At 40.8% G+C, this 20,557-nt stretch overlaps 1 protein-coding gene across 7 annotated transcripts in view; it reads left to right on the top strand.

Moving 5' to 3' along the window:
- Positions 1–20,557, top strand: part of NCKAP5 (NCK associated protein 5) — a 531,557-nt gene that overhangs the window by 124,329 nt on the left and 386,671 nt on the right. For all 7 annotated transcript variants that reach the window (XM_068139093.1, XM_068139094.1, XM_068139096.1 and 4 more), the window contains one exon: positions 17,887–18,015. In XM_068139093.1, coding sequence (XP_067995194.1) covers positions 17,947–18,015 — 69 coding nt within the window. In that variant the 5' untranslated portion in view covers positions 17,887–17,946. The remainder of the gene's footprint in view (positions 1–17,886; positions 18,016–20,557) is intronic.

Here is a 20,557-nt window from a genome sequence, read left to right as displayed (position 1 = left end):
TTGACATTTGAAAAGAAACAGAATAAGTGCAGACTCCAGCCTGTCATCATCTGACAAGTGGGACTGAGGTTGGGATAAAAGCCACAGAACAAAAGTGCCAAAGGGAAGCACTGTTGGCTGAGGAGCTTAGCACAGCACAGCCAGGGCCAAATGCGGCGTGATGCTCGGCAGCTCCTGTGCACTTCTGCACGTGTTCAGCTCCTGGCAGGATTGGATTAAGGCTTAAAAACAATCCGTGCCAAAGCTGCCAGACACCTTCAAAAGTATAGCATCCAATATGCAGGTTTATTACTAAACCAGGATAAATGTACAATGTAAATAGAACATGAGCCATTAACACCGTCTACTGATACTGCTCATGTAGCATGCAGAAACCTGAATTACATTAGGTGTTCTCTGATGGTTGCATAAATTAGTCATGCTGGTTTGGGATGAAAATTCAGATAGCTATTACGTGAAAAAATACTTGGAAATCTCTTATGATTCCATTGACTGGCATTCAGGTGAATCACATAAATGTGGTTTGTACAGCAGCAGTGGCTTCTGGAAACTGGCAAGAGCATTGTCCATGGGCTATGAATGATGCAGAACCTGAAAAGCAGGTTGGATTATAAAGCAGTGGATAAAAATTATGTTGCTGGAAAATGGTCTGTTAGTACTGACATGCAGCTGGAACAAATGCTGGTGTTAAATTGCATGTTTGCTAAGCTTTCCACAGGACAACACTATTTGTTTTCCAGAGCCAAACCAGCCTTGGATAGTGTGCACACAATAGGTCTGTGGAGAATCAAATGTGTGTCACAAATTATTTTCTTTGACAGAGCTAATTGATTATTATAATTCATCATTATCTAAATTGTTAAATTCAACAGTTTGCCATATCCTTTTGTTTCTTTGTTGTAAGACATAAAACAGGAAGAGCTAATTACTCCATGCAGCAACAGAGGCAAATTTCATTGTCTCCTTCACTTTGAAGCCGTGTTGAATCATCACTATGAATTTTCAGGAATGGTGGAGAAAAGAAGGAAGCAGGAATTCTTTTGCAGTGAAGTTGCTTTTTGGTGGTAGTTAGCATTTGTGTCTTGAATGGTATTCTCACAGCTGGGCTGGATCATGCTTGCTTCGCCTGTACTAAGTATTACCTAATTGTGCAAACGGAAATCACATGTGTTCACTGATCCAGTGGGAATCAGTGGCACTCCTTGAGGAATACAGCACAACTTGACATGAGCTGAAGGATTACATTTGCTTCTAAAATGACTTCCTCCACTAGATATGAGCACTTGGCTTTTTTCTTCAGTGCTGTGAAGATATCCAGTGCTTCATCTGCTGGGTAAAAGGAAGTAGTGCTGTTGGCGCAGGAGCTCTAGAGAGATTAAGCAATGACTTAATTTATGCAAATTCCTAAAGTCCTGATCTACTGGTAAGATTTAGTATAATTTTGCTGTGAGATGCAGGATCTTTCCAGCTGCTCTGAAATGATCTGACAAAATGGTTCATAGTGATAAGATTTTGGGGGGTTATTTTGCCAGTAGAGGGCTGTGTTAAACTGGATAAAATAACTCCCTCTAGGTCTCACATTTTCGGTGAGTAACAGCTTAAAGCATATTGTCGTTTTCAAGGGCAAAATGAGTAAATAATTGGAGGTTTTAGAAGCTACTGAATGATTAATTATTTTCAGTCAGAATCACATAACTTTTAACAGTACAACCTAGTTCTGTGTTGGTCTAATTAGGCTTGAATTCTGGTCTTTCATGGACATCATACCTACCTGTTTATTCAAAACTGTCCAAGGTTGATAGATACAGCCCTAATAAGGCATTAAGCTGACGTGATATACAGCAGCAGCATGTGCTTTTCCTATAATGACACAAATGAGAAAAGAATTGTTTTTCAGAGGTGCAACCACGTTTGTTTTTGATGTGGCCTCTAAACTAGCAGTCATTATTCAGGCTCTAGTGCTGCAGGCGTTGACCTTTGGCAAAATATTTTGTTATCCTCAATCTTCTATACAGGCCTTCTGTGAACTCTGCACAGCTCTCATTTTGCTGATTGCATTTAAAGTCATTTATTGCACACTGTTTGCCCTTCTAGCAGATGTTAAAGGATTCCCTGCCTCCCCCCTTAAAGGCTACTCCTCTGTAGCATCTAATTATAACCTACACAAAAGATTAGCAGATGTTATAATTGTCTTTACTCATTGATTAAATAGTTTCTGCATGATTTGCTCTCTCTTCCTCTCATTGCTGATTTGTGAGGTCTTTCTGGATGAGTCTCATGCATCTGCAATTTGTTAACAGAGGCTGTCTTCAGTTCTTAACTTTTCAGATTTGTGGTTCAGACTGTTCAGGTTATAGATGTTCTTCTGGACAATGTGACAGAAGCTTGTTAAAAATGGGTGTGTGAATATTTGCCTTGATTCCACACATTCCTGTCTGTCCTCTTCCTTTTAACAAATTCCATCTGAAATGTATGAGGAAAACATACTAATTTTAATGCATATAAATTGGAGACTGGAGGGGTCAGTGATGAGATTTTGTTAGCAGTTATTTTGCCCCCAAGTTTCACTTGCAGACTAAATTAGTGGCTGAAAAAAACAGTTCAAGAAGAGGAGACAAATTCTAAGAGGACTTTCCTGACAGAACCTAGTAGGTCTCTAGCGGGACCATTAGAAAACTTTGGATTTGCTTGTGGTGTGTTGTTGGTTTTTTTGGTATGGTTCTTTTCTCTTTTCACCCACTCAAACAATAAAGGTTACTCAGTTCTTGAGCTACCTACCTAGTCTCTTCTCTGTTACGTTCCCACATTGGGATGAGGGCTTTTTTCTCAAGTAAATCCACAATCCTTCTCCTGCAGCACAGCAGTGCCAAGCTTAGCAACTGTTGGTTTATATTTGTATAAATCTTTTAGCATCTTGAGCTCAGTCAGACCAAACTGTAGTTCTTTTCAGAGAGGTGTATTTTCACCACTGGGAATTTACTTGTACTTAAATGTTCTTCTCTGTTCTTTGGATTCCATATCATGTTATTGCATCTTTTTTTGATACAGATAGGAGTCATTGGCAAGTTCACAAAGATTTCCATGACTGTCTTTGAAGGTCCTACAGTTCTATGAAACTGTGTCTGTCACAGGACCTCAGCCTGAAGAGTTCTGCCTTGCTTATTTAAGAATTAGTATAAGAGAGTTAATTAAGAGCATTTTCTCACATACTCTCCAATAAAGTCTTTGAATGTATTGATTTAGAGAAATAGATTAAACACTTGAGGCTTGAATTATGGGCTTGGTTATTCAAAAGCCATAAAATATTGTGCTGTTTTTCCTGCCAATCCCCCAAATCCTATGCAAGCATAAAACTGTTGTCTTGATTTCTAGTCTGAGAGAGAGTCCACCTCACATTGGGATTTGGTGTACGTTCTTCTATCAAAATTTTTGGCTACCAAAAGTACTGGAGTTCTGTTTGGATGCCTGGGATTACTGACTCAGTTAATGCAGATTCATGGGTATGTGGCATCCCAAAGGATGCTTCTGCGATGTTGATAGTGTGTGGAAATTTATTCTGTTCACAGTGAATACCATACATAGTGCTGGCTGTGAGATTTTGCAGTGTAACTACAGGGCTCTGGATTTTTGTCAGTTTTTAAAGACCAATCTTTTACTTATAATTAATGAGTTTTATTAGCCTGAATAGTAATCTTTTCAGTGCACAAAACCATTTGTCCAAGGACTCAAAACTGTTCCAGAAACAGAGGTACTTTGTTTGGGGGATTAACAAAGAACACTGTACCCTCCTTGTTTTTAAATGACATCTCGATGCTTCTGAATACTTTCTATTTATGAGCTGGAGGGACACATTATAGATTTGTAATAAGAACATTCCAGAGTGCCAACTGTGCTTGAGAAGTGTGTTTTAATTATATAGACACCTGTCCACTACCTACTTGTAATATTTCATAGAGGTCACTGAACAACCAGCTGATGGAAGTGGCTTTTATTCATCAACCTGGTCTGAGTTTGAAACACTCATCCAGAGGTGAAAGGCTAAAATCCAAATTACCAATAATAAGGTCTATTCATTCCCCATATTATGCTGCCAGTAAAAGGTCTAGGTGTTCTTTGCAGTGACACATGAGAAACATTGAGAAATCACTAAGTCATTAATGATTTTTAACATCTGGTACTAGCTGCTACTGAAGGAAAGTATTAAAGTAGTTTTAAGTAGTTTAATATCTTAATAAACAGCTCTCTGTTATGTCACTGGCTGTTAGACCTACATTAGATATCTTCGTCTTTATTAGATGGTTGCACAAGTGAAAGACAGCACCAAATGATCTGAAGAGACAACAGTATCACAGTCTACAAAGTCTCAGACTGGCCATTCTCCTTGTCTCTCTGCTTGAGAATCCGTGGACTTGTCTTGTATTTAATTATGTGCCTTTCCTAAAACTAATAACTTCCTTCCCTTAAGCTGTGATTCTGTCACAGTGTTATTGATTGGGAATACATCACGATGTTCATAGGAAACTGTTTCTGTCATTTATGTTTACCAATCTTTAATCAAGTGAATTGCTTTTCTTCTCGATTACCACAAAAATCTTTTGTCACAAGAAAAAGCTTTAAACAGACGTTGATAAGAATTTATCGACTAGATGATAGTTTTCAGCACAGCCCTGAAAAAGAAAAGGTTTGTAAAGTACACAGCCATGGGCTGCCTGACAGTGCAGATGCAGGCTCTGGGCAGCCTCATCTAGTTGCGGATGCCCCTGCTTGCTGCAGAGGGGGTTGGACGAGATGACCTTTGAAGGTCCCTTCCAAACCAGACCATTCTATGATTCTAAACCCTATGTTTTCCTTGCTCTTGGCTAGGAGGAAATAATTCTGTCTCTCTGTTAAACCACTAATGTCTCCTTTTCACCCACTGGCAGTTTTCTGTTGTGGAAGCCAGCTATTCTGCACCTATTTTACTTATTCCTGTCTATCAGGAACAGTGTGGCCAGCAGGAGCAGGGAGGTCATTCTGCCCCTGTACACTGCACTACACCTGGAGTACTGTATTCAGTTCTGGGCCCTTCAGTTTAGGAATGTGTCCAGAGAAGGGCAACAAAGTTAGTGAGGGGTTTGGAGCACAGGCCCTATGAGGAGAGGGTGAGGGAGCTGGGGTTGCTTAGCCTGGAGAGGAGGAGGCTCAGACGTGACCTTATTGCTCTCTACAACTCCCTGAAGGGAGGTTGTAGCCAGGTGGGGGTTGGTCTCTTCTCCCAGGCAACCAACACCAGAACAAGAAGACAGAGTCTCAAGCTGCACCAGGGGAGGTTTAGACTGGATGTTAGGAAGAAATTCTTCATAGAGGGAGTGATTTCCCATTGGAATGGGCTGCCTGAGGTGGTGGTGGAGTCATCATCATTGGAGGTTTTTAGGAGGAGACTTGATGGGGTGCTTGGTGCCATGGTTTAGTTGATTAGGCGGTGTTGGATGATAGGTTGGACACGATGATCTTGAAGGTCTCTTCCAACCTGGTCTACTCTACTCTACTCTACTCTACCTGAACTCCAGGTTTGGATCCTGTGCATTACGTGGGGATTCGGAGCTTGGGTGCATTGTTCAAGATTTTGAAACTTCAGGAAGCATCTGAGCTCCTCCTCTCTAGTATAGGAGGCTAGATCCCTTTAGCTCCTATTATACTCAGGTGAGATGGAGTGGCTTATCCAGTGTGAGGCAAAGTGGAGGTTAACATCTAACTCAAAGGATCATCATGCAAGAAGACAGAAAATATATGACACCTTCTTGTGGGTTTAGGACACATTATTGGGCAACAAGTCCCACAAAGACCCTACCAGCTTTTCTCCTTGCAGGGGAGCTGGGTTTAAATCTATGGGTGGAGTGCGGATATCTGGCTTGGTGCCTGTGTAGCTGCTATCAGTTGGTCATGTACACTTCTCTGCATTTTTGTTGAATTTACTTCTGTCCTAGCTGCATTTCAATCAGATTAATTTTGACAGAGTAGCCAAGAGGTGAATGAGAACTGAGTCTCTTCTGCTGCATCATGCAGAATTTGGACAACAAATCATTCCTCTGTTTGGGTGTGTAGCGCTGTACACATCTAGCAGACTGAGAAAAGTAATGATAGAGAGCAGCAGCATTAATAGAAAGTGTCACTAATAAAGTCTTTGACAAAGAGGAATTACTCTATAGATGGCTCACACTGTATATTGCTATCTTCACAGTACAAAAGAGAAACTGAGGCAGCAGAATTTAGTGAATCAACCTAAACCACTCACTCCAGAGCAGAGATCCATCTCAAAATATGAGCAAACTCTTAGGACTTACCTGAAATGAACCAAGTATACTTTCTTACCTGCATATGTCCAAAACTGTTCATGGTTCTCCTCACTTCCCCAAATTAATAAACCTTATGCAGAACAAAATACTTCAAAGCTTATATTTAGTCTCAAGATGCACTTTAAATTTCAAAGTGGATCATTTCGAACACACAAGTATATTAATGCATTCCTCTTCACCACTGAAAATACTTCCTTTTTTTTTTGCTTTTTCACAGCTGAACTCAAGCTAGACAGTAACATTGAATAACTTACTGCAAGACTGAATGTGCCTAACCTGTAATCTTAAAAGCTTTATCTAAATCTGAGCGGCATTATTTCCAGGAAATAGTCTAGGGGGAAAAAAAATCCCATTTGAGACATTAACACAAATCCTCTAAGAAAAAAGTGGCAGAAGAATCCTGTGCCAACCCAAGTCTTGCTACTGCAAGCAAAAATACCTTTCAGATTTTAGTGAATGGCAAACTTCTGAAATGTCAGTAGTCATTCTTTTATGTCAGTTTCTGAGAATGTAGTGATTTTACTTTGCATTCTAAATGGTCAGATGCTTGGGAGAGAGAGGCTAGAGAATTTTAATAGTATTCCTCTTCTCTTTCTAATATTTTCTGGATGTTACTGTATCTATAATCCCAATGTGCCTGATTATTATCTGTGATGGCAGACTATATGCTCTCCCATTTTCACTTGGTAGAACTGACTGCAGATGAGATGACGGCTGGTAGAATGATATAAAACATAGGAAAGTTATGAACCTTTTAAGTAGGAAATTCGTGGATGTTTTTTAATTTACATTTTTATTAAGTTTCTGGCAGATGGAAAAATTAGAAATCAGTGTGAGACAGCCAGTCTTTACACTGAGAAACTGCAGTAAGCACTGCCAGCAGCTGACTGCACGGGGGGAAGAATGCAGTGTCTCTTTTCCCCCATCCCAAACAAAAGCCTTTCACTCTAATTGCCTCTAATGTGGATCAACCACTGCAATGTATAAAGAGAGACTCTGAGAAGAAAGGGATAGAGGACTCTTTTCTTCCCCATCAGGATCTTCAGACAACACATTCCTGGCAGCATCCTCATTTTCAGTATATTTTATTGTACTTCATCCTGCCTTTTTTTATATGACAGGTGTTCCTTTGATTCTCAGCGAATCAATCTGTATTGGATTTCACTTTATGTAATTTCTTCAGATACTCAGCATCATTTCTTCTCTTTATTTCTTTTATATCTATTGTCAAGAACCTAATCAATTTCTCACTTTCTCTTGTGCTAGTGTACATCCCACAAACTTACGTAGTCATTCCTTTCCCTTTTGGTCTCTTTTTTGTCATTGTTTGAAACTAGTATGGAGGGACTTGTTAATCATATCCCACCAAGTCAATACCTTAATTGTCTTTGCTGCTTTTGTCTGAATTCTATCAAGTTTGTCTCTATTCGTTTGGCCCAGAACTGAATTCAGCATTTGAGATGAGGTTGCACTAGCATTGCAGACTGAAAAGAGGTGAAGGGCTGCTGGGTATGCCAACGCCGTTCCAGTTCTGTCACCGCCTAAAGAAATATGGATGAAGATGGAACATCTTTTATTGTTAACATTTTCATAATGGTTTTCTTGGCCATAAGGTGAAAATGGAGTTCAGTCAGTGTGTATGTGTTCCTTTCAATTTTATGATCTTGCTATCCCACAGTCCTATGTGCTCTGTTGTGTAAGAGCAAAGTGAATTAGAATTGACTAGGAAAATCTTCCTGGAGTTTTTCTTAATGTATACTCATGGATGAATAGGGAACACAACCCACAACAAAACTGAAGGTGGTATCCAGGTGCCTTTTGGCAGTGAGCATGAGTAAGAAGGAGACTGGAAATACTAGAGCTGATTTTCTTTGGGTCTGATCCTTGCATGATGTTAGGTTAGCTGAAATGAGAGCAGACTTCTAACTTCTGCAAAAACTGAACATCCAAAGAACCAGCTGAAGGATTTTAGTACTCATCCTTATAGAAGCTAAGTTAGTTTCAGCCCATCCAACTTCAGCTCTGGTACACATGTGCTTTCTTTGTCTTGTTTGTAGCAGGGAATAGAGTTGACCACAGGGGCTAAGGAACTGCAGCTGCAGTTCTAGCTGGCCTAGGTGTACAGTTCTGTAGGACTTAGTGAGGGTATTGTACATCAAGAAGATTAATATATGAAGAATTTGTCTCATAAATATGCATGATGTCCAGTGCAGGAAGCACTCAGAGCTGCTCATCTTAATGAAGCTGCATGGGTTTATGCTTTGTTCCCATGCTACAGCTTATTCTTTCATACTAGAGGCTCAGCCCTGGTTTGGCTGGTACTGGAGTTGCCCTGGCTTTCTCCTTTTGTTCTTCCCCAGGCTGGACTTTAGTCATGGTGAGGTGGAGGAGCTATTTTCAGATTATGGAGATAGACAAGTTGAGTACTTTCTGCCTTACCCTCTTCTGAGGTCATAGAAAGATGACATATATTTCACTGTACCTTATCTTCCCTTATGAGCTTGATTCAGCTTCTTTTTTGGGATGTTATTGAACTAATGCCTTCATTATAAAGTTCTTGCCGGTAATGTAAGGATGTGCCCTGGCCTGCTGGGAGTGTCTTGTACAGCAAGGTGAAATGTGAGACACAGTGTTAGAATCCACAAAGCTCCAGATTCATTAGAAACAAATTCTGTAGTCTAGACCTTGAAATACTCCCTCTGATGCAAATAACTGGTTAGCTGAGGAGGATGTGCAGCTGGGTGCTGAAGATGTTACAAACTGTGGAAGTATTTCTACAATACTTACTTTATGCTGGGGATTTTATTTTGAGCCATGTGAAAGTTTCAGCGTGTTACCCGGTGTGCTTTGTAGAGTAAAACCAGATATCTGAACACTGTCACTAAGTTAAGATTTCTAATAATTCCTCATATCCAGGAGCTGAGTACATCAGTACATGAAGGACCTTTCGTTCCTTTAATCTCTGCTGCCAGGGAAGACCAAACCAAGTAGCATTTGTGGGGAACACTTCATCCCACAAAACTGCTTCCGTTCATCAAAACGTACTGTTAGAAAATGTTTGTAGCAAAATACATGATTGTGCACAGACCGCAAAATGAGCGAATGGGAAACAACAGAGGCCAAAAGCTCTGAAGTCTGTTCAGTCTGTGGTGTCTGACTGGCTTGTATTCAGATCACAAGGCCATCCTGTGACCATTTCAGCCATCATCCCTTTTAGCAGTGCCGGTGGAAGGGTGGTGCATGCACAAAGAACTGATGATTTTTAGTGGTCCCTGGGGACTATGATTAGGACAGATGGGCAGGCAGCAGAGATGCTGACTGAAATGCATCTGTCTCAGAAGATGAGATCTTCAGGCACATTTCACAAGCTCCCAGTTCTAGTTTCAAAAACTGACTTGGCTGTCCACAGGTCTTACGTACAGGGTTAAAATGCTTGGATTTTCTTGACTACTGCCTTGATTTACTCCAATGAAAGAAAAATGAGAAGAAAACACAAATCCAGCTGAGCAAAATGTGGGATACTTGACTGTATGTTTGAAATTCTTCCCTCCAGTTTGTTGTCTGTCAGACAGATTCAGATGTTGGATTTAATTGCATGCAATTACACATTTTGAACATATATATTTAGTACATTATATTTATTGCCTAAACCAGGTGTCACTGCCTTTGAGGAAGATTTGTAATTCAGTGTTTCTAACTTAGTGATGTTTCTGTTTGGGTCTCTACTATCAATTCTCTCCATTTTACCCTGAGGAACAACAAGCTCTGATAACAATGCACTGGATTAGAGGAGCTGCACCCAGTTTGATACCAGGAACATCTTTATTGGGACATAAATGGGACATTTGGTTTTGAACCTCAAAAATCTCCACATAACTCTTTAGACCTGTGAATAGAAACAGTGAAATTTCCTTAGGTCCTGGAGTTCATCTTCTCCAGGTGCCTGGAACTTCCAATTTCTGACCTAAGCTCATCTGTGGTTCCCAAAGAAGATAAATATGTGTTGAAACCCACAGGGGTAGCTGGTGCTGTTGCCATGTTCAGAAGCATGCCTTTACAAATTAACAGCCTAGACTGCAAATCATTACTCCATGGCTACAGGAATCCATCTTTACCATGTAATAACCTATATCACATAGAATCATAGAATGGTAGGGATTGGAAGGGACCTCTGGAGATCATCGAGCCTAACTCCTTAATTTCTAAAAGTATATAGAAACTAATAAGATATAGTAACAAATAATATGCAATAATGAGTGGTTAGAAACTCACCCAAGAAATTGGAGCTTTGGATCTAATGTTTTCTTCAGTATGAATAGCTCCAGTCTTGCTTGGATATCCTTTTCTTGGACACAGATCTTCCAGTGTTCAGAAGGAGGGTTTCATTTCAGTGCAGAGACAGAGGATACACAAACACTATTGTCATAATCTGTTTTTCATGGATGATAACACTGTAATATATCCTTTTCTTCCATGCTGTCCTGACAACAGATTCATGCTTTCTGTCTGCTTATCTTTCATCATTTTTGTCTCAATAATTTTATTGCATGATATGAATGCTTCATATGTCTCATAAAAGCAAACAGGGGAGGGTAATCCTTTGACCTTTCCAGCATTCTTTGGTGTTATTTACTGGCGATTCTTCTCCTCCCTGCGGCATGGCCCTGGAACCCCATGATAAAAATGGACAGCCAATCCAAACAGAAAACGCTGAAAAGGTTAAAGCTTTGATTATGTTAGTCTATAAATGTTCCTTGTCTTTCCTTTTTTCTTTTTCCTTTTCTTTTTTTTTCCTCCCAGAAAGAAAATGAGAGCTGAAAATGGCAATGGATGAATCATGCTTATTACGGAACACGGAAATGATATCAGTTCAACCTGTTCTTGTTAATGCTGAAAGAACCTAATCTTGTGCCCTCTCATTTTATGTCACTGCAACCCACCTTATCCTCTTAAATGAATGCATGCATCCATTTAATTAACCTGGTGAGATACTGAGATATAAATCTTTTAAATGCTTCTCATGCAATTCATCTTGACAGCTGTCATAGTAATAACATCTTTAATGCCATATTCTTTATTTTCTGATTTATTGAAATTCCTGGTATTATTTTGAGCACACTGATAAGTTTTCTAGATTTAAGCCCTTAATCTTAATTTGTTTAAATTCTGGAAGCAATGCTATAGGAAGCTTTATTGTTTGTTTAGTGTGCTGAATAAATGGAAGATTATCTTGCATGGAAGAAGCATAAATGTATTTTGCAAGCTGTGGTTGAAAGAGGGTGGAATTTAGTAGCTGAGGCACTTTATTTTAATTGCTGTGTTTCCAGAACACTGTACTAGTACTCTGTTCTTTGGTGTCAAGATATCACCACTCTAAAATTTCATCAGGCCATCCTAGTGCTCTTCTGATTCTCTTGCAAAGGGTGGGGTAAGGGCAGGAGAGATCCACTACATTTGGCTCTGAAGTTAGTCAACCTTCCATTCCTTTGTAGACTGCAATGTGGCAATGTCATCATAATTAAAATCACAGCAAAAATGGGAAGGATTCTTGTGTAGCTCCAGCCCTTCCCACACTTCCTTGGAGCTGTTTTATCATGGCCCTGTGGATGGCCATCGTGCAGTTTTCAACCAGAACTGGAGAACCACTGGACATGGGAGTGTTTTAACTTGCAGAGCATGGCTGGCTCTGTGCATTGCCTGTCCAGTTTCAATGTATTTTGGAACAACATTAGAGATTGTAAGAAATTTGAGGTGTATAAAAACTAATGATCTCACAGGGAAAATAAAAAAACACAACACCAAAAAAAAAGGAAACAAATGTTGAGAGCTAGGACAGAAGCTTTTTCCATTTTGACTTTTTTTTCAGAAGTATAATTGTCAGAACCAGTCAGATTATCTGGGTATACAAGCAGAGTGGTGCAGCAGTGCTGTGTTTGCTGCCTTGTAATTCTCATAGTGTTCCACTTATCTAAGCATTTTAGATTCCTGCCTTGGAATTTTTCTAATTTAATTAACTCATTAATGCTGGCACATGGCACATTCTCTTTCCCTCTCTGCAAAAATGCAGCTTGCTTATCTAAATAGCAACCTAATCCAGTGGGTGTGAATGTACAATGTATACATGAGCACTAACAAACTGCTGACCAGCCTGAGCAAATACCTAGGAGTATTTGGTATTAGGAAGGCAAGCCCTGCTCATGACGGTTCTGTGAAATACACTGTGGGTGAAACAAAAACCATTCAGCTATGTTTCAGGTTGCAGAAATGCTGATGTTGCTGTAGTTTTCCATTTTGCAGGTTTGAAAGTTTGAAACATCAGCTCAAAAGAGAATTTTGGAATTGTTTTCCCACTTTATCACTTAATCATGACCAGGCTAAATACCATGATGGGGTGAGACAGAGGTGTGGTAATGAAACCATTTTCATGGCTCACTTTTAGTCACAAGGCATCTTTCGTGCAGATGAGGTTTTCTGCTGTTCCTGTTCTGATGGTTTGAATGCTCTACCATTTAAAAACAAAACCCAAGAGAAACCACTCAAAAAGTTTGTACTAACTTTTTAGTGGCCTGTGGCTGGTGAGATAAATCTAGTGTGTTTATAGAACTGAGCAATCTTTGATCTGTTGAATACACAGTGACTCCCTAATTCTCAAATCTATTTTCCTCAGTTCTGAGAAGGCCCTCATATACCCCTTTTCCTACAAAGACCACAAGAAAAGCAAGCATCTGCACATAGGTGTTCTCACTATTGCTGGCAAACGAAACACAGCCAGACAATGACAGATTCAATTCAATTCAATTAGGTTCTTAGGAAACTGAATCACTCCAGAGATTGGTAATGAGATATAAAATCTTTCACCTTTAGGTCACCTGTTCATTCTAACTAACATTTGCATTGATGACAATCTTTACTTTCTCATAGCTGCTTCCTGACTGGTGCTAGTGTTATCATTTTCCTTCGCCTTTCATTGCCGACAGATAGTACCAGCTCTACTTAATGCCTTTCGGTCTTCAAGTATAGCTATTCAACATGTAGCACTATCAGAGTAGAAAAAAGTGTTAAAGGCAATCCATGTATAATTTTGTCCTCATTCTGTTCCCCAACAATTTGACATCCACATCACAAAACCTGCCCTCTTTTTAGCACCTCAGAAAGGCCAGCAGACTGCTGAGAGGGAACACCTTGCTGCCCTTCCTATGTTTGGTCTTCTGGCAGCGTTAAGGTGTGCAAAGCAGCGGGTGTGTGTGGGGGTTCTATCCTGAATTTAAACAAAAGGTGCTAGTTCAAAGAAGTGTTATTTTTTGTCATGTGTCATTACTGCTAAATTTATACTAATTTGTAAGAGACAGAAAAATAAACACAGTCCATTTCCAGTTACCAGAGAGATATACTGCGTGCTAGTTCCCAGCTGGCATATGTTGGCTTAGCTCTGTTGAAATGTAACTGTGCTTTCAAACTGTCTGAAAATATCTTGGATGCTTATTGAAGGAATATAATGTTGTACATTTTCATCAGCTAAAGCAATATACATCAATCATCCTTTGTTACTACTAGAAATGTAAGAGGTATTATAATCCAAGAAGTTTCTTGCATAGATTTCAGAGAGTGCTTTTCTCTGTTAATCACACCATTTCTCCAGGGCATCGTTTTGGAGCCATCTCCTGAAGTAATGAACATTCTTGTATTGAGTACTAAAAATACTGCACTTTAGGATATATAATCAAGCTGATGCCTCTGGCTTGCTGGTTTTATGAACAGTGACGGTATACCACACTGAAGCAAGATCCTACTTAGGTCTTCCCCTGAGAGTTTTTTCTGTGTCCACACAAAACCATCATCTCTCAGCTCAATGTAAAACTAAGACAGTAGAAAACCATCTGGAACCTGCATTATCTTAGACTGATCCCTGTACACTTGTTGAGGATGCAGGATTAATCAGTGAGTGCTCCTAGCTGCAGTGTCTTCCGTTGTGTGCTCAGTGTAGGTGAACTCTATAGTATCTCAGTGAAGAGTCCTACAGTGGAAACATTTCCTGCTACAAAAAGAACAGTAAGATGTACCCCCCAAGATTTGGCAATGTACACATGTGAGTGCAGTATCGGTGAAAACACCGTAAATCAGAAATGACTTTACAATAGTTCACAGTTCAGCCAAGCTAAATGGGACAGTCAGGGTCTGAATGCTGATTGCTGGGGTCTCTGCTATAGAGACGTTGACAAGCAAATTGGTCAGGGAAGACTGATAAATTTTTACAGCCTGTTCTCTTGGTAACACAAAAATAGTATTTCTGATGATTGGGCAAACGGATTCTCTGTGCTTTTATATTTCGAAACTGTTCCACCTGGACGACCATGATGCCCTGGTGAGCTTCCTGGTGGATACATTAGCTCTCATTTGGAACTGTTGTTAGTCTCTTGGTTGGCCTCAGAGGAAGGGAGATTTACCTGGGAGGGTCATTTTTTTTCCTCTGTGAGAAGCAGTATGATTCACAAAAACGACCATTCCAAGATGGAAACTTGTTCTGGTTTTGTTAAGTACTTCACTGTTATGATCAGTTTTCTTTAAAGGCCTCCTGAGCTGAGTACTTTGGGGCACTAGCATATGCTGGTACAGGTGATTTGTTGTATTGTATCGTCTGATAATTACCTTTGATTCAAAAGCTTAAGTGGGTTTAGCCTTAGGTTGTTAACTCTTCAGGAGACATCTGTGACAGCCTGCTAATGGGCTAACATGTCCAGTGGAGCCTCTGTGGTATGTGTGTGAGGGGAAGGAACAGAGTCTGCAGGTCTGAGGCTGCTTCACCAGTACATGAGTAGGTCCATGTGCTGTGCTAGGTAGGGCTACAGTAAATCCACTCCTTGAGACACCTAAGGCAGCATAGCATATAAACAATAGGAATAATTAATAGTAATCCTTTCTCCTTTTACTTCTAAACTAGAATTTATGGTGGTTCCACCAAATACCTGTAGATAGAAACTTCAGGCACTTATATTGGATACTTGATCTTCCACAGGGATAATTGGCTCCAACTGTAGTTCTCCCTAGCTCATTCCTAAGTAGTTCTGTGCTCACTGATCAACAAAGACTCCCTTGGTGGAAGTCAAACTCTTCAGGTGTGATGAATACACAGAAGAATAATCTAAAGATTATGTAAAGTCTCTCTCTTGCTTATTTCTGGCATAATCACAAGAACAGTGTAATACATTGCTTCTGTCTTTGTTCAGGCCTATTATGGTATTTCTTTTGAGACATGATAGCTAATCAGGAAACAAAGGTAATTATGTAATAGCACACCACTGAGATTCCTTATTAGCTCAAATAATAGCGTGTGTAGCTTTAGGATTGGTACTAAAACAAGGAAGGCTTATAGGTAAACCTTTTAAAAAACCCCCACAGGACAGTGCAAGAACTAAGGTTTTCCTGCCATTGTGTGTATGTGTTCTCATTATATGTTCTTCAGATGAATGCATACAGAAGGCTAATTTTTATCCATTTTTGGAGAGAATAGCCTGAATTCTCATATTGCACAAATCTAGGACAGAAGCACAAAACAAATGTATGAGACAGCAGATGCTGAGATCTACCTGAGATCCTGGGGAAGGACTACTCAGGATCTCAGGTAGTGATAGGACTAGGAGGAATGGAATGAAGCTGGAGGTGGGGAGATTCAGGCTAGATGTGAGGAGGGGGTTCTTCACCATGAGAGTGGTGAAACCCTGGAATGTGTTGTCCAGGGAGGTGGTCGAGGCCCCGTCCCTGGGGGTGTTCAAGACCAGGCTGGATGAGGCTCTGTCCAGCCTGATCTAGTGTGGGGTGTCCCTGCCCATGGCAGGGGGGTTGGAACTAGATGATCCTTGTGGTCCCTTCCAACCCTGAATGAAACTATGAAACTATGCTGTTTAGTAGATAGCTGAATTTACCACAGGGTGGCTTGATAGCTGGACAAATTATGGTTTCCCCATGGGAAGTGTTTTACAAGAGCAGTCCCAGTGATGCCCACACTGTACCTTATGATCCCAATTTGCTTGTCTCTGAGAGCCCTCTAAGTTCCAGCTGGCTTTGGAGGTTTAACCTGGTGCATCCTGCCCTTGCTGCAGACAGTTTTTGCTTGGTCTGCATTCAGATTCACATGTGTCCTCGTGGCACAGCATTGAGGACAACCTAAGGAAGGAGTTGTGGTGATTTTATCTGCCTCATACTGCCAGAGTGACAGATGGGATCGTTCACAGGTGCATGAGAACTCAAATCTATCCATAGGCAAATGTATCTGGAGGGTGCATGAAAGGCTTCTTTTGGGAATGCCAGCTGCCTCACCCTACAGCCAGCCCCAGTGGTAATCATACATCACCTGGCTGTTTGTCACTGCAGGTGCTCTCCCAGTAAGTAAAAAGTATCAGAAACAGACAAAATTGTCTTCTGCTTAGTCTTTGTTTACCAATCAAATGCAATGAATTTCTCTAGGCTTAGTATGAAATACTACTGTAGGAATATCACAACCTTACTAGAATTATGATTTAAAAATAGCTTCAGTATCAAATCTTGACTAAAAAATGTGGACAAATTTTTGTAGTGAAAGCTGTTTGTCCTTAATGGGAGTTTGCTCAGATTAAGAGACAGAGGATGTTGCTACCTAGAATAGTAAAGGCAGTTCTTGTGAGATGCAGGAGAAAATTCCTGTATTTGGTTCTGTGTTTATGAGCATATCTGCCTCCCTGAAGGTAGTTTAGATTCTGGTTTATGTTGTTATTCATTAGCTTTGCCCATGTTCTCGAATCACACATAATAAACATTAACTTAAAATATAAGCTAAAACTTTCCAATACATATGTCATGAACATCTAGGTAAAGAGAGAGCTGGTAGTTGTTACTTGTAGGCTGTGGTTTGGTTTTAGTAGAAACCATGAGCCAGGAATAACCAAACACTACTGAAGTGGGAAGGCTAATTTCCTCTGTGATAGCTTTATGGGGTGAAGTTCCCCAGTCATTCAGTACAGGCAGTTGGGACTCCCATTATCACAGCAGAATCTTTGACCTTAAAAATGTAAGGAAACTGCTGAGGGCATTTGTCTCATTAAAGATAATGGGAGTTGAAAGTTTTAGAAGTCTTCAGGATAAGGTCCAATATTTGTACATCGTAGCAGTAGCACAGATGTGCCAACAAGCAGGGCTTACTGAGGAGTGCAATTAATGTGAAGCGAACTGTTTTCCTCCCCCCGCCCTGTCCCCCCCAGCCCCAGGTAGTTCATTGGCTCTGCAAATCCAGCTCCCAGCCCAGTTCAAAAGAGGCTATGAAAACATGAGGTGTATTGATAAAGACAGTGGTAGCAGATTTTTGTCTTTCTTTGAGAAGTGACCCAAACATATTGGTAATATTTCTGTCTGGAGACTTTAGCTTTTTTAGCACAGAACATTCATTCCTGGAACAGAGCCTACTATAGACACAAAGTCATTAGCTGCTGGGTTATTACAAAGTTAATGATGAAAGACAGGAGCTGTTAAGTAGGCTATTGAAATGTGCATTTAATTTTTTTTTTCCATTTTTTTTTTTCAGCTATGCTGGAAACCATCTGACATTTTTAGTTGATCAAAAGGAAAACAACTAACCTTCACTATGGAGAGAAAAAGGCAGCTACAGAAAAGGGAATTTGGGAAAAGACTATCTCTGGACAGCAGCCTTGTGGTAAGAATAAATATTTCCTGCCTTTACTGAATATATCTTCCTTCATAAAAAGACAGTCATTAAGAAGCAATACTTGTAATGATGTACGTTTTAAAGGTGCTTGTTTATTCATCACAATATCTTAACCTTCTGTGATTTTTAAGATTCTCCAGAGCAAAAGTGCTGGAGGATTTTTACAGCATCCTAAATAGAACTTGTCATCATTTAGAAGCATGTCCCTGAATTAATTGTATTTACACAAGAAAGGAATCCAGACAAATATACAGAAGTTGCAATTAAACTCGTGCTCAGCCTCTGTGGGATCACTCTATATTGCTTTATATTCAGTGTTTGAGGGCTGTAGGTGGCTGAGGTCATCTAATCAGAATGCTTGTTTTACTGTTGAGGATACTAGGAAAAAAATTGTTCACCATATAAACTACTCCAATATCAACTGAAAGAGAAACATAAATGCCCCATGCTGTGAAAGAACTGAGTTTGCTATACCTAAGAGTTCAATTAACTGAGATTGGATCCTGGATTTATTTTTAGTTAATGTTTTCAAATGATGACTCAGATTAACAAGGAGTTTTTATAGCTGTAGTGTGGATGCACAGCTGGAAAATGCTCATAGGTGTTGAACAGTTGTGTATGTGGATAAACTCACTGATGTCAAGCACTCATCATGCTAGCACAACAAATACTGTAACAAGCAAAGCTGAGATAGTCAAGAAACCCCATGCCATCCCTTTGATGTTCATACAAGTTGTCTTTTGAGGAAGAAATCTTTTTCCTGGGTATTGAGCATGGATCTGCCCCTTTTGGGAGCAGATGCTGAGAAGTGCTGAAAGCAGGTGGATGTGGCATTGGTAACCACAAGGGCAGGGCTCAGGTTCCAGGGATCACTAATGAACACTAGTTTGGTTCCTCACGTGAAAACAATACAGTATTAGACTTTACCCAATGAAGTTCATAAGTAATATGTCATGATTCACAAACAGTACTTGATTAGAGGAGAAAAAGACAGCAGCAAGGTAACAGAACACTACAAAATAATCAAGCACTGCCTTCCTGGAATGTACCAATAGCAATTTGAAGTTTTCATCTCTGATGAGAAATATCAGCTCAAGAAGTCATTTCTTGTAACATCTCCTTACAGGTAAGTACTGTGGGACCCCAGAGCCCTGTTGCCTCTGGGGTGTGTTGCAAGGCCTCATCCATGCCTGTGAGAACCCCATTAGAAAGGTCTCGTAGAAAACAGAGACACTTCTGTGTCATCACTTTGGTCTGCCTTCAGTATTCCCATGCTGTAATGTGTTGCCCTCATTTGTGGTGACAGAATAGAATAGAACACAGAACTAACCATGTTGGAATAGCCCTTTGAGACCATCAAGTCCAACCATCAGTTGTCCAACACCATCTAATCAACTAAACCATGGCACTAAGCGCCTCATCCAGTCTCTTCCTAAACATTTCCAGTGATGGTGACTTCACCACCTCCCTGGGCAGCCCACTCCAATGGCAAGTCACTCTTTCTGTGAAGAATTTCTTCCTAACATCCAGCCTAAACCTCCCCCGGAACAGCTTGCGACTGTGTCCCCTTGTTCTTTTGGTGGTTGCCTGGGAGAGGAGACCAACCACCTGGCTACAACCTCCCTTCAGGTAGTTGTAGAAAGCAATAAAGTCTCCTCTGAGCCTCTTCTTCTCCAGGCTAAGCAACCCCAGCTCCCTCAGCCTCTCCTCATAGGGCTTGTGCTCCAAACCCCTCCCCAGCTTTGTTGCCCTTCTCTGGACACATTCCAGCAAGTCAATATCTTTCCTAAAGTGAGGGGCCCAGAACTCAATACAGTACTCAAGGTATGGCCAAACCAGTGCTGAGTACAGGGCAGAATGACCTCCCTGATCCTGCTGGCCACACCATTCCTTATACAGGCCAGGATGCCATTGTCCTTCTTGGCCACCTGGGCACACTGCTGGCTCATGTTCAGTCTACTATCAACCAGCCCGCTGAGGTCCCTTTCTGCCTAGCCGCTCTCCAGCCACTCTGACCCCAGCCTGTAGCACTGCTTGGGGTTGTTGTGGCCAATGTGCAGAACCCAGCACTAAGATGTGTTACATCTCATGCTGTTGGACTCCGCCCATCTGTCCAGCCTGTCAAGGTCCCTCTGCAGAGCCCTCCTACCCTCTAGCAGATCAACACCCACCCCCAGCTTGGTGTCATCTGCAAATTTATTGATGATGGAATCAATACCCTCATCCAGGTCATCAATAAAGATACTAGGATTGGATACCAGAATAGGATTGGGTCCAACACTGATCCCTGGGGGACACCACTACTGACTGGCCGCCAGCTGGATGTGGCACCATTCACCACCACTCTCTGGGCTCGGCCCTCCAGCCAGTTCCTAACCCAGCACAAAATGCTGCTGTGTAAGCCACAGGCTGACATCTTGGCCAGGAGTTTGCTGTGGGGGACGGTGTCAAAGGCCTTGCTGAAGTCCAGGTAGACTACATCCACAGCCTTCCCCACATCCACCAGGTGGGTCACTTGATCAGAAGGAGA

Source organism: Melanerpes formicivorus, unplaced genomic scaffold, assembly GCF_026170545.1.
Source record: "Melanerpes formicivorus ecotype bairdi unplaced genomic scaffold, bMelFor1.0.p_v2 SCAF_5, whole genome shotgun sequence".
Classification (NCBI taxonomy): domain Eukaryota; kingdom Metazoa; phylum Chordata; class Aves; order Piciformes; family Picidae; genus Melanerpes; species Melanerpes formicivorus.
This window is presented reverse-complemented; position numbering and strand designations above follow the sequence as displayed.